The 27,669-nt window shown below is 46.9% G+C and overlaps 1 protein-coding gene across 1 annotated transcript in view; it reads right to left on the minus strand.

Moving 5' to 3' along the window:
- LOC148161732 (putative phospholipid-transporting ATPase IIB) overlaps nucleotides 1–27,669 on the minus strand; it is a 106,302-nt gene that overhangs the window by 42,752 nt on the left and 35,881 nt on the right. Inside the window, exons 4-5 of the mRNA XM_088020604.1 lie at nucleotides 27,509–27,584; nucleotides 21,563–21,639 (exon numbers count right to left, since the gene is read on the minus strand). Of these exons, the coding sequence (XP_087876730.1) occupies nucleotides 21,563–21,639; nucleotides 27,509–27,584 (153 nt within the window). The remainder of the gene's footprint in view (nucleotides 1–21,562; nucleotides 21,640–27,508; nucleotides 27,585–27,669) is intronic.

Below are 27,669 nucleotides of genomic sequence, written 5' to 3' on the forward strand. Positions count from 1 at the left end.
TCCACCGCAGGTAAGCTAATTTTTCTTCAATTTCCTTTCAAAGTAAGTATGACATGATGGTAGGAAATGGCACCATAATGACTAGAATTTAAACGAATTAATTCTTCCCAGACTATTGTTAAGTACCTATAATCCACGGCGGCACACCCCATCTTCCCACCTGCCTGTCACGACGACAACAGGCCTCAGGCAGGCTTTAGCTCACGTGTCTTCCCAGAGCTCAGGGGCTCACGCTTCATCCTGGGGCCCCACTCCACGAGAATGGTCCACGTGCACAGGGCTGCGTGCACAACGTCCGCGTGAAGTGCCACGATGTCATCTGGCCTGTGTGCAAATTCGCCATCTTTGTTTCCTCTCTAGATGCACAACTAGTGACGGACTGTGGGCAGGAGAGACACACGGAGTACTGGCGGGCACGCGGGCACAGCCTCGCCTCTCAGCCAGGCCAACTCAGCACCGCCAGGCCGCTGGCCCCATGCACCGCCCAGTGTGGCCCTTGGAAGGGCCTTGTCCTCTTTCAAGGCGAGATACATCTGGGCCCGCTGGGGTCTCTGGCTGAAAGGCACCCTCTCCACGGTGAGCCCTCTGCATGAACGACTCAGGCTGCCGGCCTGGGATGCGGCCCTGGAACCTCTGCAGTCTGGCCCACAGCTGGAACAGGAGAACCGCTCACGGCAGCCAACCACCATCATTCTTGTTCTAATGTCATGATGAAGCATCTACTTCTTATTTGGTCTCATTTCTTTCAAATCCAAGCAAAAACACTGTTACAGAATAGCTGACTTGGAGGCTGCAGATCTTTCCCCCTTTTGAAATCCAATCATTGGAACAGCTTTCTCCAACAGGAGGTCATGTCGGCTCCTGGCCCCTCAGCCACTGGTCACACACATCACCATCTCAACAGCGGAGGAAGAAGACAGAAGTGAATTTCACAGCCTGTCCACACAGAGCTCGTGAGTGGGGTAGGGGCAGAAGAGTGACTCAGGACCGGTCAGGACGGTCAGGGGCAGGCTGCGCCCACAACTACTAAGGAGCTGGCTCTGGCCTGGCCGATTCCATGAGTGAAAAGTAAGATCTGGACTTTGGCAAGCATCTTCAAAGCGACACCCCATCGCTCCGAACACACATGGGAGTGTACGGAGTTGGAATAAAAATGGCGGGACCGACGTGTTCAGGGTCATCCTGCACTATGGTCTTGCACATCAGCAGCCCAAACTGACAAGTCACTGTGCTTTCTCTTCCAGTGTTTCTGTGAGCCTCTGCACCGACACATCAGGGACCCACCATCTGCCTCCCTCACACAGACAGGAAATAGCTTCCACAGGGCCCTGAGGCGGCCTCAGCACCTGACCAACAGCAGTGAAGTCTTGTGCTACAAGTCACCAAGTTTCTCATTTAAAAAACTATCAGCTGGCCAAACAGGGTAAATATTTTTTCTTAGAGGGGTGGGGCAGAGAGACAGAGTGTTAAACGGGACAACCTGAGATCATGCCCTGAGCCAAAATCAAGAGGTGGTCGCTTGACTGACTGAGCCCCCCAAGCGCCCCAAGACAGGGTAAATTCTTGAGACGACAGTGCTCAACATCTGACTGGGATCTGTAATTAAAATGCAAAGTATGCATTTAATATTTTTAATGGGAAACCAATTTGGGAATAAAAGGCTTCACTGCAACTATATTTTTATATGTCAAGAAACAGAAAATGAAATTTTAAGAAGGTAACAAATAAAATAGCATCACAGGTGGTGAGCAGCCCATCGCAGCCCTTCTTCCCGTGTCACAGGGATCCTTTTGGTCTTTTCGATAGTGTGTCCCCACCCGCACCACCCACACCAGCTCCTGCACAACGTCTGCTTTTCCTACAGGAGCCCGTAACATGTCGACCATGGTGCTTTCACATCCCGCCCGCTAGCTCCCGAAGCTGCGCCCTCTGTGCGTCTGGGTCTCGCGTTGGCTTTGTTTCTCCAGGCTGTTTTCCTACCTGGCAGCACGTCTTACAAGGTTTGCTGAAAGCTGGACATGATGTACCAAGTAACCTGGGCAGGGGCTGGAAGTGCCTGAGGACCTCCGGTGTCCTCGGCTCCATCTTCCCCGCTGACTCGGGCTTCTTGAGTGTGGCTCCTCGGGGAGTCTATGCCCCGAAGCTCTTCCATCTGGAACTTGCCACTGTGGCCCTGGAAACCCGCCGGTGTGCGGCTAAGGTGTGGGGCCGTCATTCACTCCCAGGTTTTCAATGGACCTGTCACCTTCACAAATGGGGGACTGAGTGGGAGAAATGCCCTCCCCAGGTGGGACAAAGCCAGACAGGCTTTTCACTGTCTACAGTAAGACTCTGCTACGTAGGGGACACTCCTCCCTGTCCCCTTCCTGCCTTGCGGGGGCGGGGGTGGTGGCTCTGGAGCCCCCAAGATGGCAGCACCCGGGTCCCAGACTCAGACAGTCCACACTCGTCCTCCAGAATTGGTCAGAATGACTTAATTAGTCCTTCCAGTTGATGGCTCCAGCTCAGATCTCAAGCCTGTCTCTCAGCTTTCGGGTGACAGTGGTTGATTTTCTCAGCTCAACTCCTTTCTGCTGTAGGGCCAGGTGTGCCAACTTCCCAGGCCGACAATGGACGGGGCCCACTGTGCTACCCCCTTCTGGCTAGATGCGGGGATGGTGCCGTGGCCCCGGGTGTTGGAACCACAAGGTAGGAGAAACCCAAGTCCCCAGGGACCCCAAAGAGAGCACTCCGCAGGCAGGAGGAAGTTCAGAGCTGTTTTCTGAACCCCTGTGATGTCAGGGCCCATTTGTTACTGCACATTAGCTTACTGTGGCTCACAGCCTGCACAACCCTGACAGCAAAACCCAACATCCCACTTTCTGCTTCTGGAGGAGTTTTGCTGGAGAAAGTCACACAGCAATTTACAATCATCCTTCTAGAAATGGCGTCTCCAGCCTCTACTAGGGCTTCAGCAATATGGGTCAATCTACTTGCTTTGTAATGGCTTGTTTTCCCAGCCTTCTCTACTCCATATTCCCCAGGTTTTTCTCCAGGCCAGAGGGCTCTCCCCTGACTTTACTCTGACAGACCAGCACATTTCCTACCTCACCCAGAACATGGAGCCGAGTGGTGTGCCATGACTGGCCATGTCTGATCAAATCCGTACTGACCAGACCTTGTCCTGCTCTCTTTCTCCTGTCCCGTGAAATGGGATGCCCCTCACCCAGTTCAAGAACACCCTCCTCTCTGCTGAAGACCCTCCTGTGTCCTTTGGGACTTTATTCTACTTTGTCTCTCTGGAATCTTCCCTCTCTTCCTTGCTACTCGCATCGCCCAGAAACATGGCCACGTTGTTCGTGTCCTGTAAACACTGCCCAGCCTGAGAACACTCATCGCCTCATCCCCCCTCCCTCCCTGCTCATCCTGGAGGTCACCAGAGCCCTGCACATGGTCAGAGCCACATGTGTGCTCTAGTCGGCTGCATTGGACAATGGTGATCGTTCCCTCCAGCTGCAAACTCTTCTCTTTGATTCAGCTCGTGCCTTTGCCCGTTTTTGTGGGTTCTGTTCCTCTGACCATACTAGTTCTTGTAGGAGCATAGGGGTCCTCCTTGGCCCAAGCCTACTCAGACCGTTTCCATGAGAACAGTATCTATCCCACAATCTCAACTACCAGTCAACTCTACCCTAACCAGGAGGTACAGAATCCTATCTAACCGCACCTAGAATTCTCTACCTGCAGGTATCAAAAGCTCCTCAAATCGCCAACATCTGGGAAGTTTTAGAGTAGTAGGTATCATCTTTAGAGAATGTAGGCTGAGAGGTGCAAAGCTTAACTTTATTTTCCTAAAATAATTCCTGAAATATTCAATCTAATAGAATCTGGTCACAACCTAAAATCGTAATTAATATTTCAGATTTAAATTAAATTGCATTCTGGCCTTTACCACTCTGTTTCCCCACCCCCACTAGACCCAGGATGGGGTGGGAGGGCCTGGTGGCACCTGAGGATGAGGAGGCTCCCTCCTCTGCCCACTATCTGCATGGTATCGGCTCTGGGTGCTGAAGTCCCAGGGTCGGCGGTCAGCACCATGGCAGACATTTTCCTGGTCCTCCCATCTGCCCCTGCGGGTGGCACGGGAACTTCTGAGACTGCCCTGCGGGACTTGAAGCCTGCGGCACCCGTGGGAGGGGCTCAGCTGGGGAGGACCTGGGGCCGTGGTGTCCTCTGCCCCCACAGCTGTGCTACTGGGGCTTCTGCTCCAAGAGGCACGAACTCCACACCCACATCTCTCTTCCTTGCTCCTCCGACTCTTCTCCTTTCCCCTCCGGAGCAGGCTGTGACAGGATGTCTACGGAGGGCTGGTCTGGCTTTCCTACCGCTCACACACACATTCCACCGCGGCTTCTCTAAGACTTGGCTTCTCAAATCTCAACAGCACACAGCTCTTCCAAATCAAGTCTCAGTTGTTAAGACCATCAAATTTGTTTTAATCTATTTAAAAACTCAAAAGCTGAGCACCAAGCTACGTATTTTTTTCTTTCCATTCATATTTTAAAATTTCTAGTTTCTTGCACCTCTGACTGAATTTTTGAGCATTTAGGAAGTGTGTAAATAAAACACCACAGCATCCTCACCTCAACGTCGTGCTGCCGAAACGACACCGAGCTGTCTGAAATGGGGCTCTCCAGACCTCATCTGCCGCCTGTCCTGCCTTCTGAACTGGTCTCCCACGGCGCTCAGAACGATCTACCACACACATCTCCTGGCCCTGAGCTCATTCTACTCTGGCTCTGGGATGTGGGTCACGCACTCCACAGCGGAACGGAAGGCCCCGTGCGATCGAGGCCTTCACTGTTTCTTCAAGGACAGTTCTTGTCGCTCCCTTCCGTAACCACACACAACAAAAGTGCCAAATCACTCCTGGTCCGGGACCTACGCACCCAGGGTCTCTGCTCGTCCCTGACCGAGAGCACCCTGAAGCCCCCTCCTCGAGTCTGACCCCCTCCAGGCCAGACCTCCCAGGTTTGTTAGGGTCAGTGTTCACTGCCCCCCAGACACCTGAGGACTAGTAAGACTATAAAGGACAAGTCCGTTTGAAAATGGTCTGTTAATATGTCTCCCACTGAGCAGATGATGAGCTCCTCCAGGGACAGATGTTTAGGTCCCCATGTTTTTCCTGTGCCTTAAAAAGCCCCTGCACAAAACCAGTGTCCACGAATGGATGAAGGAGCGAGTTACCAGCATTCCAGGTAATTCTGAGGAAAGCAGTGAAGCACGAAACAGAAAACAGAGAATTTATACTCCATTTCTTATTATGAAACATATATGGTGAATTGATATCAAAAGATTTTAAACAGGGGTGCCCAGGTGGCTCAGTCAGTTAAGCATCTGACTCTTGATTTCAGCTCAGCTCGTGATCTCAGGGTCGGGAGACGGAGCCCCTCGTTGGGCTCTGCGCTTGGGATTCTCTCTCCTCTGCCCCGCACCCATAAAAAGAAAAAAAAGGTTACAAACAGAAACAACTTCATGTTAATTAGTAAGAGCGGCAAATAGCTCAACCTGTATCCAACCACCAAACTAACAGAGAACTTCAGATTGGACAGTAAGCAGGAGCAGGCTGCGCCAGTAAGAGGCTCCCTCCGCCCTAGGGTGACAGAAGGATGGATGAAAACCTACCAGTTTACTTTGAAAAGTTAGCATCGAAGCACTAACAAAATAAGAAACTGAACATTTTTATACTTCTTGAACTACTTACATTGACTTTAAGGGGAAAAAACATTAGAGTACTCTTCATTTATTTTTAAAACTTGCACATGGGGCGCCTGGGTGGCTCAGTTGGTTAAGCGACTGCCTTCGGCTCGGGTCATGGTCCTGGAGTCCCGGGATCGAGTCCCGCATCGGGCTCCCTGCTCAGCGGGGAGTCTGCTTCTCCCTCTGACCCTCCCCCCTCTCATGTGCTCTCTCTCTCATTCTTTCTCTCAAATAAATAAATAAAATCTTTAAAAAAAAAACTTGCACATGAACTATCTCTTCTAAGCAATGTGAATCTTACTTTGAAAAACAGACCCAGGTCCTGAGCACCCTCCTTTTCTCTTCAGTGCACTAATTCAGCATTAAAACAAAAACGGAACACCCAGCTACAACCCAGCATGTTACATACACATCCTTAAAATGACTTAAAATGTGTATTAAATGAAATTGTGCCATCACATGGATACTTTATTTTTTTTTTAAGATTTTATTTATTTGAGAGAGAGAGAGAATGAGAGATAGAAAGCACGAGAGGGAAGAGGGTCAGAGGGAGAAGCAGACTCCCCGCTGAGCAGGGAGCCCGATGTGGGACTCGATCCCGGGACTCCAGGATCATGACCTGAGCCAAAGGCAGTCGCTTAACCAACTGAGCCACCCAGGTGCCCTCACATGGATACTTTAAAATGTCCAAGAACCCATTTATTTATTTACTGGTGTTAATTAGCAACCACAAATATCTTTAGAAGTGTTATGATTCTTGATGCAGAAAGCCAAGGTTTGAGAATAGATCTTGAAGAAGACTGATGACTAATTAAAGAATGTGAGGAAACTTCTCAATCTGTTTTTCTTCTAGAATGTAGCATACAGGGATGCCTGGGTGGCTCAGTCGGTTAAGCGTCTGCTTTCAGCCCAGGTCATGATCCCTGGGTCCTGGGATCAAGTCTTGCATCGGGCTCCTTGCTCAGTGGGGAGCCTGCTTCTTCCTCTGCCTGCCACTCTCCCTGCTTGTGATCCCTCTGCCTCACAAATAAAAAATCTTAAAAAAAAAAAAAAAAGAATCTAGCATACATTCTGTAGTAACCTGATCTGACTGCCAAGAAGGCAAAGTGAGCACATTCCCCTGAAATCAAGCTGCTGCAATGTCATCTGCATTCATCTAAAGTATGGAACAAATGCATCATCTTAGCCCGAAATGAAAACTTGGAAGTAGTCATTTTTCTTTATATTGTTTGGAATTAAAAACATATTAAATTGGTCCATTATGAAAATTCTGTTTTCTATGTTGTGTGTTTCAGACAATGTCTGTATCTTAAGGCTATGAAACAATTTTTGTAATTGTAATAAAAAAACAAATTATTGACTTTAACCTAAGATGGGTGCTTGAATGACTAAATATTCAACCAAAACAAAATAAATCCTTCTCTAAATTGTACCCTGCACAAGCCACTCATTTCTACAGGTTAATGCACTTTACGTACTAATGTCCCATTTCTCTCTTTCTCTACTTCTGCTGCGTGTGTCTGTGTTTGCAGTAGCAGGAGAGGATCTGTAATGCCGCTCCGCAAGCACACGGTTCTACGCAGCACGGAGCTGGCCATCAACGTTCCCGCAAAGGAAGAGTAGTACGTACTCCATGTTCAGTGAGCATCACTACCCACGGGAGAGTCCACAGGAATCCTGCTCTGTGTCTGGAAGACATCAATCTGAGTTCTAGGCCTAGCTTCCCGAGTCTGCTCATTAACTTGGAAGTCACTTAATTTGGAATATTAAAACAAAACAAAACAAAAAAACTACCCTGAATGTCAGCCCAGCAACTCATACTTAAAACAAGTCACTATTTATTGAGGGTGTACTGTGTGTAAAATGTAGGGACAGAGACAGAAAATAAATGTATCCATGACGAATTCCCTCTTTTGATTATAATCTCTTTCAGGACAGTATTTATTTCAAATCCCAAGCAATAACAGATGCAAAGAGCAATTCCAGTTAAGTCAGCTCTACTTGTTTAGAAAGCAGCAGACAGAGAACGGGAAGGAACATGGCTTCACTTGTCTCTTTGCCCAGGGTCCTACACACAGCTGTGTGGCAGACGTGGAGTGTGGGGAGCCAGAGTTGGGATGAAGAGTCAGGCCTCAGCACCTGTGTCCACCCAGGGCTTTCTGTGGACAGCTGGAGGTTCCCCAGCAGGAGCACCTGTTACACTGGCACAGCAGTCTGTGACCACAGACTTGCAAACAATACAAACCCTGCTCACCAGACAGACATTATATTCAATGCCCAAAGAGACTCTGAGCAACTTTGATCTCACTTCCTCTTAAATCAACTGAAGACAAATACTATTCTGTACTCACCTAAAGGCTCTTTCAGGGTGAGGCTTTAAGTATTTAATACGCCTCTCAGTGGTTCTCTCAACAAGTGACTCCTCTGTTCATTCAATCAGCATTTACTGAACACCTCAAGTGTCTGTCTTAACAACCTATAGGCTTTGGCTGAGGTCTACAAAATGAATAAACAATGGTTTTAATCTTCATTGAAACGAAACAAAAATAAAACAACTGGAGAATAATTACTTCCCTGTGTCCCTGTCCTTTCTAAACACAGTGCATGTGGCCTGTGCCCGAGCAGAGTCGTCCAGCCCCACGAGAGGGCACAGGCCCAGGTTGGGGGATGGCACTGAGGCCACCGAGGAAGGAGACAGGCAAGGGTGGTCGGGCCCAGAGGCTGGAGCTCAACAGCTGAACAAAGAGGTACAACTGGAAAGTGTGGGATCAATCAAATAAGTAAATACATCAAGGGCAACAGTACCCATGTTTCTCACTAGAGAGAGAAAACTAGAAGAAACCGGAGCAGCAAGTGTGCCTGAACTCCCAGTGTTCAATATACATAAATAATATTAGGCTTAACAGCGTGTGTCTGTGCACGCACGGGTCCATCCATCCGTCTTCCTGTCACACTTCCGTCTCCTTACTCCGTTCCACGCCTGGGCCTGGGTACAGCACATCTCAACAGCTTCGAGCACACCCAGGTCCCTCCTGACTTCCAAGTGACATTCTCTGCTGGAAGGAACCCATGGCTGATCCCAGGGCAGGGGCAAAGAAAGTACAAGATGAATCTGGAACATCTTTTGTGGCAGAAAGAAAAAACAGTATTTTTATTTTTTTAAAATTTAAGTTTAATTTAGTTATAATATTCTGTATTATTAGTTTTAGGGGTAGACTGATCAGTTGCGTATAACACACAGTGCTTGTTACATCCCGTGCCCTCCTGAATGCCCATCACCCAGTGACCCCATCCCCCACCCACCTCCCCTCCAGCAACCCTCAGTCTGTTTCCTATAGTTAAGAGTCTCTTAGGGGCACCTGGGTGGCTCAGTTGGTTAAGCAGCTGCCTTCGGCTCAGGTTAAGATCCCAGCGTCCTAGGATCGAGCCCCACATCGGGCTCCTTGCTTAGCAGTGAGCCTGCTTCTCCCCTGCCGCTCCCCCTGCTTGTGCTCTCTCTGTCAAATAAATAAAATCTTTTTTTTTTAAAGTGTCTCTTATGATTTGTCTCTCTCTGATTTCGTTGTTTTATTTTTCCTTCCCTTCCCCTATGATTCTGTTTTGTTTCTAAATTCCACATAAGAGTGAGATCTTATGATAATTGTCTTTCTCTACTGTATTTTGTTTAGCATAATACCCTCTAGTTCCATCCACATCATTGCAAATGGGCAAACGGCAAGATTTCATTTTTTTGGTGGCTGCATAAGATTCCATTGTATATATGAACCACATCTTCTTTATCCATTCATCTGTCACTGGACATCTGGGCTCTTTCCACAGTTTGGCTATTGTGGCCATTGCTGCTATAAACATCGGGGTGCACGTACCCCTTCGGATCCCTCCATTTGTAGCCTTGGGGTAAATACCCAGTAGTGCTATTGCTGGGTCATAGGATAGCTCTATTTTCAACTGTTTGAGGAACCTCCATACTGTTTTCCAGAGTGGCTGCACCAGCTTGCATTCCCACCAACAGTGTAGGAGGGTTCCCCTTTCTCTGCATCCCCGCCAACATCTGTCGTTTCCTGACTTAATTTTAGCCATTCTGACTGGTGTGAGGTGATACCTCCCTGAGGTTTTGATTTGGATTTCCCTGATGCCGAGCAATGTGGAGCACTTTTTCATGTGTCTGTTGGCCATTTGGATGTCTTCTTTGCAGAAATGTCTGTTCATGTCTTCTGCCCATTTCTTGATTGGATTATTTGTTCTTTGGGTGTTGAGTTTCATAAGTTCTTTATAGATTTTGGATACTAGCCCTTTATCTGATAGGTCATTTGCAAATATCTTCTCCCATTCTGCCGGTTGTCTTTTGGTTTTGTTGACTGTTTCCTTTGCTATGCAAAAGCTTTTTAGCTTGATGAAGTACCAATAATTCATTTTTTTTTACTTTGTTTCTCTTGCCTTTGGAGACGTGTCTAGCAAGAAATTGCTGTGGCCAAGGTCGAGGTTGTTATTGGCTGTGTTCTCCTCTAGGATTTTGATGGATTCCTGTCTCACATTTAGGTCTTTCATCCATTTTGAGTTTATCTTTGTGTGTGGTGTAAGAAAAAGGTCCAGTTTCATTCTTTTGCATGGGGCTGTCCAATTCTCCCAGCACCATTTACAATACTTCTAAATGATGGCTTTATAATAATGGGACACAGACACTGGGCTGAATGCACTCCCATAGGCCAAAGGGACAATATAACCATCAATCAAAGACAGTAAGACAGATGATAACGCCAGGGGCAAACAGAAGACCACCAGTCACAGATAAGACAGTGTAGGAGATGCTAAGAGTAGTATCTGAAGTATAGCAAGTGCTCCATAAATGCGCCCTCCATCTTGCAGCGCCCCCACCCCCTCTGCATACCGCCAGAGCACTTCAACCACCCAGGACAGCATCTCAGTCTCCAGTGAGCCCACGTCCCCTACAAAGACACCACATAACTTTCAGGCAAATCATCTTGAGATCCTTCTTCGCTCCTCATTAAACTGCCCAACATCAATTATGTCTGAGGAGCTTGGACTGCAGCAAGAGAAAAAGACACAGCTTCTGCCTCCAGGAAGTTTAAAATGTGTGGAAGAGGCAGACACATAAACAAACAGTGGCCCCAGGTTTACTCCTTTGTTCAAACAGTTTCCTTAAGCATGTACATTGGGCAGGGCACCTGAAATACAGACATGAACAATCTCTGCGGTAAAGAAGCTTACTTCTTAGTAGAGGAGGCAGACAGACTAGTCATACAATGATCTCGTTACGTCTCTCCTCGGAGCTCAGGGTTAGTGCAGGGAGCTCTGATTCTGCCCAACGCTAAGCAAGTGCGGGCCACTGAAGCTTGGTGAGCACAGAATCAGAAGTGAGCCTCTGGGCTAAGCACCAAGCAGGTGGAGGGCGGGGGGCTGTGTAGCCTACAAGAACACCTGCAAAAGGTCAGGGCCTCCTGGCTAGAGCAGAGGTGCTGGTGTTTACTCTGCAAGAAATGGGGACCCCTGGAGCCCTCCTACACTGTTGGTGGGAATGCAAGCTGGTGTAGTCACTCTGGAAAACAGCATGGCGGTTCCTCAAAAGGTTGAAAATAGAGCTACCACACGATCCAGCAATGACACGACTGGGTATTTACCCCAAAATACAAATGTAGTGATCCGAAGGGGCCCATGCACCCCAATGTTTATAGCAGCAATGCCACAACAGCCAAACTATGGAAAGAGCCAAGATGTCCATCGACAGATGAATGGATAAAGCAGGAGTGGTATATATACACAATGGAATATTATGCAGCCATCAAAAGGAATGAGATCTTGCCATTTGCAACAACGTGGATGGAACTGGAGGGTGTTATGCTGAGTGAAATAAGTCAATCAGAGAAAGACATGTATCATATGTCCTCGCTGATATGAGGAATTCTTAATCTCAGGAAACAAACTGAGGGTTGCTGGAGTGGTGGGGGGTGGGAGGGATGGGGTGGCTGGGTGATGGACACTGGGGAGGGTATGTGCTATGGTGAGCGCTGTGAATTGTGTAAGACTGATGAATCACAGACCTGTATCCCTGAAACAAACATTATATGTTAATAAAAATAAAAAAGAAAAAGAAATGGGGACCCCTGGAAGGGCTCTGGGCAGGAAACTAACCTCAACCAATCTGCACTTTGTGAGCATGTGTGATGCCAAGAGAACAGGACTGCAGCTGTCTGAGCTGTGCAGGTGAGGGAATGGCAGCACTGCCTGGAGGGGGTGCCATCCCAGAAGTATGGGAAACCCTGATGGGCGGAGGGGCGCCCCAGACGTGAGTGGGTGCTGGTAACCATGGGGGGATGGGGGAGGCTAGCCGCACGGGAGGGGACGGGGAGGCTGGAGGGTGCAGGTGCAAGGGAAGACGACGATGAGAGCCTGGCGCTCCAGCCGCCAGCCCACAGGCGCGCCACCGTCTCACACAGCGCGCACATCTTCAATTCACCTGAGTTTTTACGACCCCGTCTCCTGGCAGAGGAGCCGCTGTGGAAACAGTGATTTGCAGCTTGGGCAGTAACTGTATTTTCAAAGTAATACCCACACTGCTGTGCATCTGTATAAAACAGATCATTTTAAATCCCTAAATTATCAGGGTGAAAACTTTTACAAACTTTGCATTCCAAACAATTTTCCTCTGTTTTGAAAGTAATTTTTGTGAACTAGATGTGCTTCAAAAAATAAGATTCATAATCAGAACGTAATGGTATAGTTCTGTCTATAATGATGTCTTGGTTGTTTAAAAATTTAGAAGTTTTAATGGAGTCAAAGAGCCAATTCACACAGGTGCCCAGGGTGACACGAAGCCCCCGGGCGGCACCGTCGGCACCTCGGGGTCATTGTGGGTCTGCCTGTCATTTGCCAGCGGCCCTCCTTCTTCAGGGTGAGAGTAACACAAGACAGTGCTCTTCTGAAGGGCCCTCTCAATCTCGGCCTCATTTCAGCACAAATTCAAATCAACCAACCAAACAGCTCACTCAGCCAGCCCACTGCACGAACTAACCCGGCCTCAGTTATTACCTAACCTGCATCAGGACCAAGCTCACATGATCACTAGGATGGGGGTTTTTACACTACGTGAAACACCCAGCGGGCCCCGCGCATCCCTGTCCCCTGTGACCTCAGGACCACCATCCTTCCGAGCCAACCCCCCAGCCCCGCGCAGCGCTCCTCCCACCAGAATTTAAAAACATCAAACAGTAAGTATTTCACTGATCTTTGCTAAAGCTTTGCCACTGGAGGCTCTGTTCACTGGAGGAAGGAACTAACTAACCTTTAACCAGTATGTTTTGGGCTCGCTCAAAACTTTTCCTATTGCCTCTAGAAAATACTATGAAGAAATACCCTGGCATGTTGATTTCAATTTATACTGAAACCAAAAAAAAAAAAAAAAAGGAATGTCTGACGTGTAACTTATCCCACAGAAGTTTCTGTGTCCTGTGTTCAAAAATGTCATTGTGACTCAAGGCCTCAAAAAAGTTTTGATTTTGATGGTATTACACAGTTTAAAAACAAGACTCAGAGATGCTTGCTGTGGATGACTGGCCCTCAGAAAGAAATCCCAGGCAATCAACAGTTCATCACAGTGGGAAAGCTCACACACACACAGACACACACACGACATATTTTAAAGTTTTACAAAAGGTAATTATTAGCTGACACCGCTAATTACATAGGAGAAAAGAAAGCCATTGAATTTCATGTTAAATTTATCATACACACGTTTTAGTTAATGCAGTTTTAAAAAAGAAACTTTGGTACAGTTGCTACTCTAACAACAACTCAAATTTTTTAAAAAACGGTAGCATTCAGAATATATTTTCAGATGTATGAGAAGACAATTAAGTTGAAACCAGATGTTTTAAGATTTGTTTCTGAGGAATATTTTTAAAAAAATTGTCGCTTAGAAAAAATTAACTATGGAGGGGAAAAAAGACAATCAGCTCCTTAGTAAAACTATCTAATCATTCAGCACACGTGCTGGGCGCTATGCCAGAGGTCTGACACGGTCATGGTGGCCAGCGTGGGGCCAGCTCTCCGGGGGACAGGCTTGGGGTCCGGGCAGCAAGCTGGAGGCGCCCTGCACAAGGAGCCAGCGGGCCTCCAAATCCACCGAGACCTCAGCCCCCAGGACAAGCACCCTGCACGGCCTGCCAAGTGCTGGCTAGTCCATGTCCCCACCGAGGACCAGCTTCTCTCTCTAATGAGGAGGAGCCAACGCAGGGGCCAAACACGCTGCACAGTAGGCCTTCCCAGGACACAGTAAGGAGCCCATGTGGCCTTCCCTTCTAGCTGGCCTGGCTTGGAATTTACCCCCAGGAAAGTCTGCTTCTGAACCCACACCGTGCACACAACCTGTTCCTGATCCGGAGGAGGCCCCCGTGTGCACAGTTGCACTGTGGGTCTGTACCACTCAGACCCACCACAGCCCTCTTGGGAAGAAGACATGACTCTGGGAATCTCAAAGCAACAGGAAAACCTCATTTCCCCCCTTCCCAGTCTCCACTCATACCATCGTCACCCACACTCCACCTTCCTTCAGTTCCTGTCCCACGTTTTAAAACTGGTCTTACTCCTTACTCTCGGTTCTACTAGATATTCCAGATCCCATTTCTCACCTGTCCAAAATGGCTTCCACCAAAAAAGGCTTCAGGATTATCTGATGATGGTAAGTACTCAGTTTTGTGAGCTCATAAAAGATGGAAACATTGTGACTGAAAGGCATCACAACTTCCACAAATTTCTAAGTTTTTATAGGCTCGGAGTAAGGAAACAAGGATTTCAAAAAACAAAGACAATTATGAAAATATTTGCTTCTTGAATAAACTATACTTCTTTCGTTTTTTAAGATTTATTTACTTATTTAGAGAGACAGAGGGAGCGGGCACTAGGTGGGGGAGCTGAGGGAGAAGGAGAGAGAGGATCCTAAGCAGACTCCCTGCTGAGCATGGAGCCCTACTCGGGGCTGGATCCCAGGACTCTGAGATCACCACCTGAGCCGAAATCAAGAGTCAGACGCTGAACCAACTGAGCCACCCAGGTGCCCCTGTACTTCTTTGTTAAGACTTTGGTTATAAAGAATTTAACTATACTGCTCAGAAATGATAAAATACTATCGAGTAGTTTTCGACAAATGATTAGTAAGCCCTCCTCATTCAGAACTTTATGTAAAACTAAGGCTTTTTAGTGATACAAAGTATTTAAATAACAGATACGCTCATGTTCCTATTTAGAACACCTGCTTTATAATCAAATTCATACTTAAAAGGAACTTAGGGACTAAATCCAGGTTTTCTGGTGTAGATATTTGCTGCATACTCTGACAGAGCATTATGTCCCAGATGTTATCATTAGGATTGCTTTTTAACCCTTTAGCATTTTGCCTCTTTATTGCTTTCCTGAAATTGTAAGTTTATTTACATTCACAATGCTGATGAAGACACACAACTTTTCATGGTGAGCAGCTGCAATATGAAAGTGTGCAGTCACACAAGTGCAGCAAAGGCGGGGTATGTGGGGCCATAACCCCTAGAGCCACCCTGGGTCCTGTCGGCATGCCGCTGAACCACGTTATTGTAGGCTTGTTTCTCTTGTTGATCTTTTCCCGATGAGGCTTTCAAACACTATGATTTGTTAATATTAGTAACAGTTATCCAAATACAGCATTCCTGAAGTCTCGTTATTTACAGTTGCCGTATTCTACAGCACACAGCACGTGCGCGAGGCACACGATCACGTTTCTAAACAGATATTTAAACCCAGGGATATTTTATTACTCAAGAAGACAACTATTAGAAAAATTAAGGGGTACTATGATTGCACACAGAAACCACAAGAAAAAAGAGAAGGAAGTTATTCTATGGTAACATCTTAATACAAGTCAATACAACTTTTAAAATATTAATAAACTGTCCTTTTTAAAATAAGAAAGCTATTCTCCAACACAGCCTTGATATTTCAACCTACAAAGTACAGCATAAATAATTCTATTTTGTTCTGTTATCTGAAAATGCCTTTACGATAATTCAGAGAACAAGAAGTAGCTCTAATTCACATAATGGCACATATCACCTGTCTGTCAGTGAGACATCTGAAAGCATCTTTTTATTAGAAACACAAATCAATATGCCCAAGGGATTACAATAACTGCCTGAAGCAATCTGTATTACCATTTCATCCCTGATGCTCTTGCTCTGAGCAACCTATTATTATGAATGGCATGAAAATGGCAGCCTGTCACAACTGATTTTTCTTCACCTCCTGTAAGAATTTTCCCTCTTAAATGTAATCAAGTATCATCTTATTAAATATATCTCAAGCTAGGCTTTATACAACAGTCCATTACTCAAGTTGTATTCCTTATAATTTAAACTTTCACCAAATATTATTATAAAAGTAACTCCTTAGTAATAAAAACTTTCGGTTTGTTTGAAGTCTTAAGATAACAATTTCAGACTGGGTAGACCCCATGTCCCTGCCTTGCGCCTGTTGGGAGTCCTGGAGGCATGCATTTTTGTCCTGAAAAAGAGCCTCGAGAACTGGTCTATATCTCAGAACTCTCCTCCATCGAACAACATCATAGAATTTGGTATTAATCGACACAACTAGATAAAACGTGCTACATTTTAAAGAGTACTCCGATAAACCCTTGTAATAAGCTTAAAGCTGTATATTCTGATTCTATAAAAGGATCAACTTGGATTCCAAGGACCACTCTGAAAGGGTGAACTAACATGGCTCATCTGTCAGTGATGAATCTGGCTGCAGCTTAGTTCACCTGCCTACGAATTCTCTTTCCATCTCAGATTGTCGTGGCCAGTGAGGAGGCGGTGGCTCTCAGTTATCAGTATGTGTCCCAGCCCTCAGGGCTGGCTGCACCCCCAATTTCCAATTCAGGAGGTCTAGGAGAGACACCCCGGGGCAGTCTCCGTGCAGGCAGAGGTGACACTGATGTCACCAGCCCAGGGCCACTCAGCTGGACCACGAGACAAGGCCGTGTGGATAGGGAGGTGCCGCAGAGTAAGACAAGTGGCTAAGGCAGCAGGTAGAGAAACTGCCTTCTCTGTTTCTTAAAATGCATGCCTGGGGTAGAGTGCAGGCATCTGTGGCCACAGCAGATGAGGCAAGTGATCACATTTTTCTCCTCATTTTTCTGTTGGATGTTTTCTTTCTGACAAGCAGCTAGAGAAGAACGGAACAGACAAAATGAAGACAAAAGGAGAAAGGCCCAAATTAAGGCTTGGGAAATGGGATGGGCAGAAGGACAAGTTTAAAAACAGGTTTTATGAAGCAACGAGCAACACTGGTTCAATGGCGAACATCCCTCTCCTCAGCTCTGGGAGGGTATTCTGACAGGTACAAATGCTGGTGCATGAGCACCTCCGGCCTCCACAGGGAAGTCACACGCACATCCCCTGACCCGTGGGGACGGCTGGCGCTTTTCCCAGGGGGAGACAGGGCTCTGTGCGACAGTCCTCACCAACGACTCCACCAAGGGGAACGGGGGCCCTACGAGCGGGCCATGATGTTGAGTACCGCCAACTGTGTGCACCTGCGACTGTGCAAGTTCCCCGACTCGCCTGCCCCACCACCTGTCACTCTGGACCAGCCATTTCTCCGCCCATGTCTCTGCTTCTGCTCTGGGGCTCTTGAACATCGGCCTGAGGAAGCCACACACTCCTTACTGGCTCCATTACAAACTTAAGAATCCCAGCAGCTGTTGGGTCCTTCCATCACTCAAGAACTGATGAGGCTGAATCGTTTGGCGAATCCTCTCCAACTCCGGCCGTGCTGTGCATCCCTCTCCCCACCTGAATGACTGTTATCACTGGCTTCTCCCCCACCCGTCAGCACTGCTCTCTTCCCGCAGTGCCTCCATCCCAGAAGCGCACAGACGTTTCACAAATGAGCAGGTCCCTCCTCTGCACGCTACGGGAAGGCAGGGAATAAAGGCACTACGGAGCGAGAGCAAGGACACACCGGCTGACGGACTGAGGACCGTCCACATGTGTCCAGAGCCATGGAGCCACGCCCTACTGCACACAGCAGCTCTTCCCCCAGTGACCACAGAATCTTCTCTTCGGTGACCTGAAGTGACTGCGGGATGACCGTGGAACGCGTTCTTCCATAGACTGCAGCTTCTCCTTTATAAACTAGGGCCCTCTCTTCTTTTATGGAAAGCATGAATAATTTTACAATTTTCTCAACCAGAAACAAACAAAATCAATAAAACCCTCTGCCCGCATCCCTGCTGCTGTCCTGGTGCTTCGGGCTCCCTCCCAACCCTCGGCCCCGCTGTCCTTCCCCTCATCCCCGACCTTCCTGCTGCCTTTGCATCTGATTCCCCCGGAACAAATCAAAGACAATGATTCTCCTGTTGCTAAATCTACTCGTCTCTTTTCATTTTTCTCCCCAACGACCTCCAGAGCGCCGGCACGCTGTGGACCTCCACCCAGTGCTACGAGTGCCTTCCTCCTTCAGCCTCTTCCTCCCTGGCCGCTCTTCTGCCACTTCAACCCTTCACTGCCAGCACTAGGAGGTTTGACGAGGTTCCTGTCTCGTTCTGGCTCTTACTGTACATAAAAGGCCTGGGAGCGCTCATCTAGGACCACGCTGGGGTAGCCAGTGGTCCTAAGTTATTAAGTAGTCCCCCTTTCTCTCCTTCTGCACTGGGGGTTGGCCTCTACCCCCGTGACCCACTCACCTTCTGTGAGGGCCATTCCTTGCTCTGGCCAAGGAAAGGTGACCTGAGCCACTTGGTATGTAACCCGCCCCGTCTGTGTCTTCGTACCCAGTGGTCCTGGAAGCACGTGTCCAGGAGGGCTCCCCGAGGGACCACGATGAGCAGAGCACCTGCCAACGTGTCAGACCCATACTGAGGAGGAAAGCGGTCTTTGCTGTAGTAAGCCACTGTGGTTTTCAGGGCCATGTGTGTCACGGCATGACTCAGAGACAGGACTCTTTCGTAAGTACGTATTTCCAGCCCCAATTACTCTGCTGTCGTGAGCACCACAGCGAAAGCTCACCGGAGCACTGTGTCTGTCACTGCCCTGCGTGCACACAGAACGGAGTCTGAGGAACAGTGCGCTTCCCTAAAGAAGAGAAACTCGGAAATGGTCTGACTTCCCTCTGAGATGTTTCCTTTGTGTTTCGGGTGGCCTTCTCTGAAGTCCAAACGTTGGCTGGTTTAGTAAGCCACGGCAAGAACACTGACAGGTCATCTTTACATGATGTCTTCCTTTCTCTCTTTAGGGATCTGAATAGATCACATCATCTTTTCATTCAACATGTATCAGTCCTTCCCCTAGATAAATTACATCCGTTACTTTTTGCCCACTGTAGCATGCTCATGTTTCCTGAATTTTTTTCTTATACATCTGGCATTTGACACGTAGAAATATTTAATAACGTATGGAAATTTAGAGATTTTATTCTTCTCCTAGGAGCATTCCTTAATTTACAAAAGCGCTTCCTCTCAAGCTGACGCATTCTGACCCGCAGCGCTTTCAGGGAGAAGCACCACGGTGACTGCACCACAACGTCCCCGCTCCAAAACCAGCTGCCACCATTTCCTCCGAGGGTGGTCACGCAGATTCATGATGTTACGTACCGGGTGCTTCAAACAGCACCTGCCATGTGTTGGCGCTCTTCCTGGGCCTCAGCCATCACAGGTACAAAGACTTCCACCTGGAGCTGATGGAGCACCAGGAAGGTGCCGGCCATGGAAGAGCACGTTTGCTCCACCTGTGAGGCTGACACGTGGCAGAGCAGGGTTCTGAACCCAGTTCTGCAAAAAGTCAGAGATGCCCTTCCTATTATAGGTGTGCTGTGTTAGCACCAAGGACATTTAGAGGTTTTGTTTGGTTTTAAAGGAGGGACGGAGGAAGAGGAGGGGAGCGGAAGGACGGCTGCCGACATGGGCAAGGAGCAGGTCTCCGGGCCCCCTGGCGGGACAGTGTGGGGTGGGGTGCCCGCACAGCTAGGGGCGCACTGAGTATTTCTGGGCACTCATTCCCAATGCACACTTCCCTGTCGAGGAAGACAGTCATGGTGGGTAACGTGTACTGAGCGGTAAGACACAGAATTAAGCCATTTGCCCAGGGTCACAGAGCTGGCTAGTGGCAATGCCCAGACGCTGACCGGGCAGCAAAGCCCCAGGCCGGAGTTCTTCACCTCCGGTATACACCTGGGAAAGGTCACCCGACGGCTTCTGTGTCCACGCCCAAGGGGAAGAGCATGGAGCCAAAACCAAAGGTGTGTGCAGAGCAGTGAGGTGAGGACAGACAACAGGAGGGAACAGAAAAGAAGCCACCCCAAAGAGTAAGCTGGGAGGAAACAGGAGTTGTATTCCATGACAGGATCACTTTTCAGATTTTAAAGCTTACTATTGAAAATAAAATCGACCCTCAAATTCATCCTAAAAGTAAAACGATTAGAAATGATTAAGAAACAAAACATACCCTAGAACTTGCATATGCACAGGTAGAACATTCTCATTTTGCTTACTAAAGAAAAAAAAATAGTGCTATACTTCACAGAAAACATACACAAATATGCATGTAATCTGTCAATAATTTAATAATTTATTTTTAAATAGATTTAACTCTACAGAAAAAATAAGGACTTGAAGTATATTCAATTTCCTCAAATGAGCGCAAGCTTTTTAACAGACATCAACAGGGATAATTTTCCATGTTATCACAATCAGAATTTAAACTAATATGAATGTGTCACACACAGACATTTGGAGTCCTAATGAACACTACTTCATCGAGCTCCTGGGATGACCCGTGTGGCCCGGCAGGGGCAAGGACACTTGCCAGCCAGCAAACGTATCAGAACCACTCTGAAGCACTGCAAATAGGCACGGACATTCAAAGGGTAAGGAACGCTTTCCTAATGTTGGAAGGGTTTTTTTTTAAAACAATATTTAGCTGAAAAAATGGAATACATCTTGTCCTTAAAAATATCTTTTCAAAGAGTTATTTCATTTCTATTGCTTTGCAATAAAAATTCCTACAAAAGACAACCTTTTCTACTGATTACTCAGAAAGCAAGGTATGAATCCACGACAGCACTTTTTTTGTTCTACTCAGATACACCTCAGATTATATTTCAAATAAAAAGGAGTAAAATGCACAGTTAAAAAGAGCTTCTCATAAAGTGGACATCGGCAAATTCTGTGACCTGACCATACAAAATGTATTAACCAAATAATAGCAACTGAGATATCAAACTAACTTTTTCTTGGTTCCTATGTAACTTGCATACACATGCTGCCTACCTAAACAATTTCAGAAGTATAACAGAAAGATGATCAATTTAGGAATATAATCAAGCAGTCTTTAAAACTAAAACCTGTTTTCAACATGCTATGAAATGAAAATAACTTAAATGAGTTCAACAGTGTCGCACTATCAAATACTGTAACATACCAATGTAGATTCTATTTTAAAAATGAGCCATCGACATAAAAAAAAGAACGCAAACTGTAAAATAAACTGAAAAGAAGAGACCACAACTCACTATTTATGGGCAAATTGTATAACCAACAAAGAAAACTTAAGAGACACGGAAACTTTGATTAACCAAGAAAAGATACTTTTGGAAGTTCTTCAGTATGAGCATGCTGTTACATAAATACAGAGAATTCACATCTGAAAACACCAACATTTTTGAAAGTCTGTTTTTAGGTTATTTATATTAAGCTAAAATGAACAAGCTCTTCAGGACTGCATGTACTTTCTTACTGAAAGGGAAAATCAAGTCATTAAAGCAGCTGCTCCTTAATCTAGCCTACCTTATTTTTTGGATTGGATGTGTTCATTACACTTCGAGTCTCTTTTCCAGTATAAATGACAACACCTATTACAGTACCTGCAAAAACACGAAAGTGGTCCTTACAGAGATGCCTCAAAGGGGAAGCACAGAGAGAACACTTTCTAATCAATTGTCTTGATGGAAAATATTATTCACTACTTAATTTTATATAAATTTATCTAACAGCACATTTGATTTGGCTAGGTCAAGAAAGTCTAATCTCAATTTTCAAAATAAGCTTTGAGGAACTCAACTGATTTTTTAAGCTATACAAATTTACCTATATACAACAACATTAGAAAATGTACTGATAATCTTTTCCCTGTCAAGAGAAAGGGTGACATCACTCGGTTCACGTGTGCAAACACCACAGGTAAGTGAAGAGAGGCTGTGTTCTCAAGTGGTCAGGTGCATCATGGGACCTTCAAACCAAGACCGCGCCAGCTGAACCACCTTCCCTGAGCGAGACTTGAGTATTACTAGGTATAAGAGCCTCCGCTGACATTTTAGCACCTGTACAATTAAAACAGTAAGAGACAATTACATAAATAACATTTGATGTTGAATTTAGATGTTATTAGCCTTTTTTACTCATGTCTCCTCAAAGTTTGGTTTTCTAAGTGTGTATGCCTATCAAACTTAAGGTAAAAGAATACTAAAATACCCCTAGAACAACCATTGGATTACAAAGGCTCAGAGGCACTCACCTCTGTAATATTAAATTAAAAACCACAGAACAGGTCTGTTTCTAAACTGCAGCTACGCATAATCTATATTCCTAGTTTTCGTAAATTCTGAGGATGAGAAATGATTAAAGAAAGAAAATCACGTCCATAAATACTCACTGAGACCAACAGCACTGCAGAATTCACTATAATAATTGTACAAAAACTCTTTGATGTCACATTAATGTAACGTGTGAAATTTAGGGCGTTGTAAGTCAGGACCCAGGGAATAAATGTGATCCTAGTGATCTCTTGGATTTATATGAACAGACAGCTGCAAATCATACGCATTAGATAATGAACGGTTTCCTCCATGGAATGTTCAGGAAGACAGGGAGGTGCTAGAGGGCTGCTCAGTGGTCACATCTGCAGAGGTTACACGTTTCTTTCAAAATAAGCATTTCCTTTCTTCCCCCTGTTTTAATTGTGAGCCGCTTGCAGAGCTGTGTGGTTGAATTTCCTGAGCCCCTTGAAAGCAGAGCAGCCCCTCCAGCACAGAGGGCAGCCCAAACTGCACAGATGCGACCTCTGTAGAGCAGTGCCCAGCAGAGCTGCAGATGGCAGGTCTGCACTTAGTGCTCAGGAAAGCACAGATTACGTAATGAGCCAGTGCCGTAGAGGACCCCACCCGAAACACACACAGCTCTCGTGTCAAACAGTACATTCAATCCGACTGCGTCAGTAGTTTCTTCCTATTTTGCCAATTAAACTTAAAATATAGGAGTGTCTCATGTGAAATGAGCTCACTAATGTTAAAAAAGTACAAAAACAGAAGACAAACTGCAAAATTATTTTTAATATTAGCAGAACAAAGAGTCTCAGAAAAGACTTAAAAATTAATTAGGCTAGAAAACACTGTCCTAAAATCCAGACAAACTATTAGTAATGTTGATTCTAGGCTGGTATTGCAGTTACAAGTATCCAAAATGCAATCTGAGAAATGACAAGACTAAGAAAACGTAATGCATTCAGATACACATAGATAGCATATTTAATCAGTACTGCAGGTTAAATATAACGTACATAAAGATTATTTAACAGAATTCCTCCATGGTTTTCCTTGTATAATCTACTGAAGTCTGGTAAAGGCTCTCCCATGCATTATCTCATCCCATTCTCACTGAAAAGGAATTAGAATAATGCATTTTTTTCCAAGTCGGTCATGCTTTTTAACTACTAAAATTAGTGAAGTCAGTATGGAGTATTTGCAGTACTCTCCATTCTTTTTGACAAAGGGCACCTACTTATGGACTAGTACAGGCTGAAAGGTTGACCAAACCCTGTATGTACGGCAAATCTATCTATAGATACATATATATAGATATACATGGCAAAGTGGTCCCCTGTTCATTTTGGAAACAAGACCAGAGAGGGAACACAACAGAGCACATTCATCAGAAAGTCTGACAGAGAGAACGTGTCAGAGACAGACAGACACATGGACAGACCTCGAGAATGCTCAACCATCCGAAGTAGTTCCTGACTGTCACTTAGGCACCTGCTGGCTCCCATGCAGAAGTGCTTTCCTCGTGCCAGTCTCAACAAAACCCCGAGCGTGGGTGGCCCACCCACTGCAGAGTTTTCATGTGCCTGCAACAGATGGGGAGCACAAAGGCGGCCAGCAAAGACTACGGATTTGCCTCAGGAGAGCAACACGGCGAGACCGAGCCAGGGACACAGGCGGACACTGCGACCTGCACCAGGTCTGGGCCCCGCCCGGTGAGCGTGCCATGCATCCGGGGACAGCAGGGCAGCTGCACCCACTTCCCAGCGGCCAGGACTGCCCAGTCCCGAGACCCGAGGTGCAAGCAGCAGCAGCGTGCGGCGCCGCTATGTCCTCCGTGTCCCCCACTGCCCTCCTGCACCACAGGTCGCGGGTCGTGTCCCTCAGGGGACTGCAGTGGGGCAGCTTCTCCTGCTTTCCCGAGGCCCACCAGGCAGCCGCTCTGCCGCAGGAGCCTCACACACCATGCCCACTAAAGGGACAGTGTGATTTTAAGTTTCTAATCTGGCACGAGGACTAGTCTCATAAAATATCATGCCAAAAATTACCAAGAGAAATGAAACCACACAAAAACCAAAAAGAATATATATGTTCCAATTTTTTCAACCTAAATTATTTCATCAAACTGCTATAGAAGTATCCAACTGTTTACTCTCATTTTCTGTATTTATCACAATCAGTACCAGCCCTGGACCCCTGTCTACGTACAGGCCCCCCTCTAGAGGGAGGGGTCACCCTAGACCCCCGTTGGCACACACGCCCAGCAGCCCTGCTCTGGGGGGGTCACTGCCGTCGGCACACAGGCCCCCGCTCTAGAGGGGTCAGCCTAGACCCCCGTCGGCACACACGCCCAGCAGCCCTGCTCTGGGGGGGTCACCGCCGTCGGCACACAAGCCCCCGCTCTAGAGGGGTCACCCTGGACCCCCGTTGGCACACACGCCCAGCAGCCCTGCTCTAGGGCACATCCCTGCTTCCAGGCTCTTGACAGTTTAATTTCAGAACACTCTCTTGTCCACTTATCACTTGCAACGTGGCAGCTCTCTGGGACACTGACTCTGCTCTGGGAATGGCGTTCACTAACAGACAAGGGGAAGAAGATGGAGGGCACCACAAGCAGTTGTGTTTGTCCCTTTTCAGGGACCCTTGGCCCTCGGATCCTCTGTGGTGTTAACGTGAGCCCTCATTCCCATGCACTCAGAACCCCAGGATGACGGAGGAAGGCCCAAGTTCACTTCACCTAGGAGGCAACCTGAATTCAGTGGACACGTATTCAAAAGTAAGATTTAAAACAATTCTTTCTCAACTTATAATCAAGTATAAAGAAGATATGAGCCCTTAAATTACTCCTGGAAACCCAAGGTCTTTCAAACATTGCTCAGGATACAGCAGTTTCATAATATATAGAGTCTAGTAATTGCTCACATTATTAAGGTTTTTAAATAAAGGTAAGTATGTGTTAAAATATTTAAAATTAATGAAAAGAGCTTGCATTTTTAAAATGTCCAAACACAAATGAATCTTAAGAGGCGTCTTAAGACTTAAGTTTTTTTGAACGGATGGTTTTTGAGCAGCATAAATACTTTCCTGGAAGATAAAAAGCCCGGGTGCACTGAATTCAACCCATGAGAGAATGAGAAACAGTCATCAATGTGGCAAGCATATGTGACGCCTAGATTTGTGTCTGTTCTGCCCACGTGTGCAACCAAGAGCTTCCACGTGCCAAGGTTGCCTGGAGAGGAAACGTTTGTACGGGGGTTACCGGGCACATCACATAGGCCTTCTGCTCGGGGGCTTCTGCCTCTGTGAGAAGAAAGGCCACAGATCGATAGCACTAGGGTCAGTAGCAACATTCTAATACACAGGGAACAAAAGAGCAAATAAAACGTATTTTTTTTTTTAAAAAAGCATCTTCAATATGATGGAAACAAAACAGAATACAGCTCTAGACATGGGGAAAATGTGAAATCAGTGACCAAGTATCAGCTCATATGTGCTATGTTTTAAATATTTTCCTATCAGCTATTAAACGCTAAAGGCTGAAGGGTGACAGCTGTCGAGGATGGATTCCAATCCCGACCCTGGGACAGCCTGGCTGTGTGACCGAGCGAACAATGGGGGCCGGCGCGATGAGGCTGTGCAGCACCACACCGAGCCAGGGCGCAGCTGTCAGCAAGGTCAACAAAGATCGGCAGCGTGGAGGACGCGTGAGCTCAAGATTCGGGGACTCCTCCTGGCCGCAGTGCCCTCTCCAGTGACCCCCCGGGCACAGCCAGTCTCCCCGTCCTGGGGTCTACACAGCCCGAGACCTGGCCTGCTCCCCACCCCTCCTTGGTGTGCTATCCTGACTTCTCTTTCTCTTTAGTTTGAGAAATTTAAAAGATCATCAGTACAAAAATCATGAAAGACCTCAATTTCTATTAAAATTGTCCTAGTTGCCCTCAGATTTTTATTAAACATAGGAAACATTAGTATACACCTAAGGCCCCTCTCCTCCTCTATTCCCTAGAAGGTGCACACGTGGACCCCTACAGGAGCCTGACTGACACACTGCTGTGCACACAGGCCCCCACGGCGCACGCGCACAGAACTGCCCGGCCTTTCCCCGAGCCCCAGACACCAGGCCCCGGCACCATCCTCGTCAGCCTGCAGCTCAAGAGGCCCTCACGTAGCTGCTGGTGCGCTCACGAATCCTCCCCACACCTTTCACCCCTTGACCTCACGCACCTGTTTGCTCTTCCTTCAAACTCTGATCAGGTAAGGATTTTGGCTTCTTTGTTTTGGGGGCACCCTATACTTCCCTGTGGTACTCAGCAGAGCGTAAAGCACCCGCCTCGCTTTATTAAAGTAGTCCTCGCCCATGCGCGCTCCCGAGGACAGTGCATTCAACAGCGCCTGGTCTCTGCAGAGGGATTCTTACAAAACCACCAGAAGAGCAACCAGGCTCTATGGGCGCTGGGCCACAGATTAAGAAGACAGACAGCCCTACTCTGAACATCCCCTAGCCTTCCTACCCCCACCAGCAGCCTTCACGCTCCCTGCTGCTAAGATTCACTCCTGTTTACCATTAGCAAGTCAACTACTTTCTGAAAAGCTGACCAGCATTTAGATTTCAATACCTCCCAGAGAAATTTACTTCCCAAAATGTGTATTTAGGTGACCTCCCTGTTCAGCCACTAGAAATACTCCAACATCCTCCAATTTCACTCAGAAGAAAATTAAGACGCTTTACTCTGGTCCCCAAAGGCCGAACAGGAAATATCTCCCCAGGCCCCCTATCTCATCTAATACTTTTCTCCCTGACAGACAAACCCACCACAGTGATCTCTTCCAAATTCTACTGGGTGACTGAGGAGTGGGAAAACCCCCAAATACCACCCCTTCCTTCCCCGGTTGCGCTAGGCCACCTCCCAGTAAGGGACATTGACAAGTCTGGCGAGAAGAGGGATCAGAACCCACGAAATGCCGCTGCCCTGCTCCACGGAGGCCTTGCTCCTTGCAGCGCACAGCCCACAGCCAGCGCTTGCTTAGCACTCAGCCCCTCAGGTCCTGCCCCACACCCGCCAACTACAGGGAATGATCCGTAAGGTCCCTGGGTGGTACAAGGTGGTTATTTTCAGAGATACTGCACAGAGTCACTCCAGCACAAAAGCACCACCAAATGTGAGAGCTGACACTAACAAGAGAACTTGTTTCATACCTGATGCAACAATGGTGCTCGCCCGCAGTGTATTTTCTAGGCTGAGACTCTCATGAATGGGTGGGTGGCAGTCTTCCTGTTCACAGAGAAGGGGAAAAATGGCAAGTTAGCAACTTTTTTTACTTCAGATATCTGCAGTGATAAAACAAACATACAAGCTG

Source organism: Eumetopias jubatus, unplaced genomic scaffold, assembly GCF_037043125.1.
Source record: "Eumetopias jubatus isolate StellerSeaLion01/CBP00866 unplaced genomic scaffold, mEumJub1_p1.0 scaffold_80, whole genome shotgun sequence".
Lineage (NCBI taxonomy): Eukaryota > Metazoa > Chordata > Mammalia > Carnivora > Otariidae > Eumetopias > Eumetopias jubatus.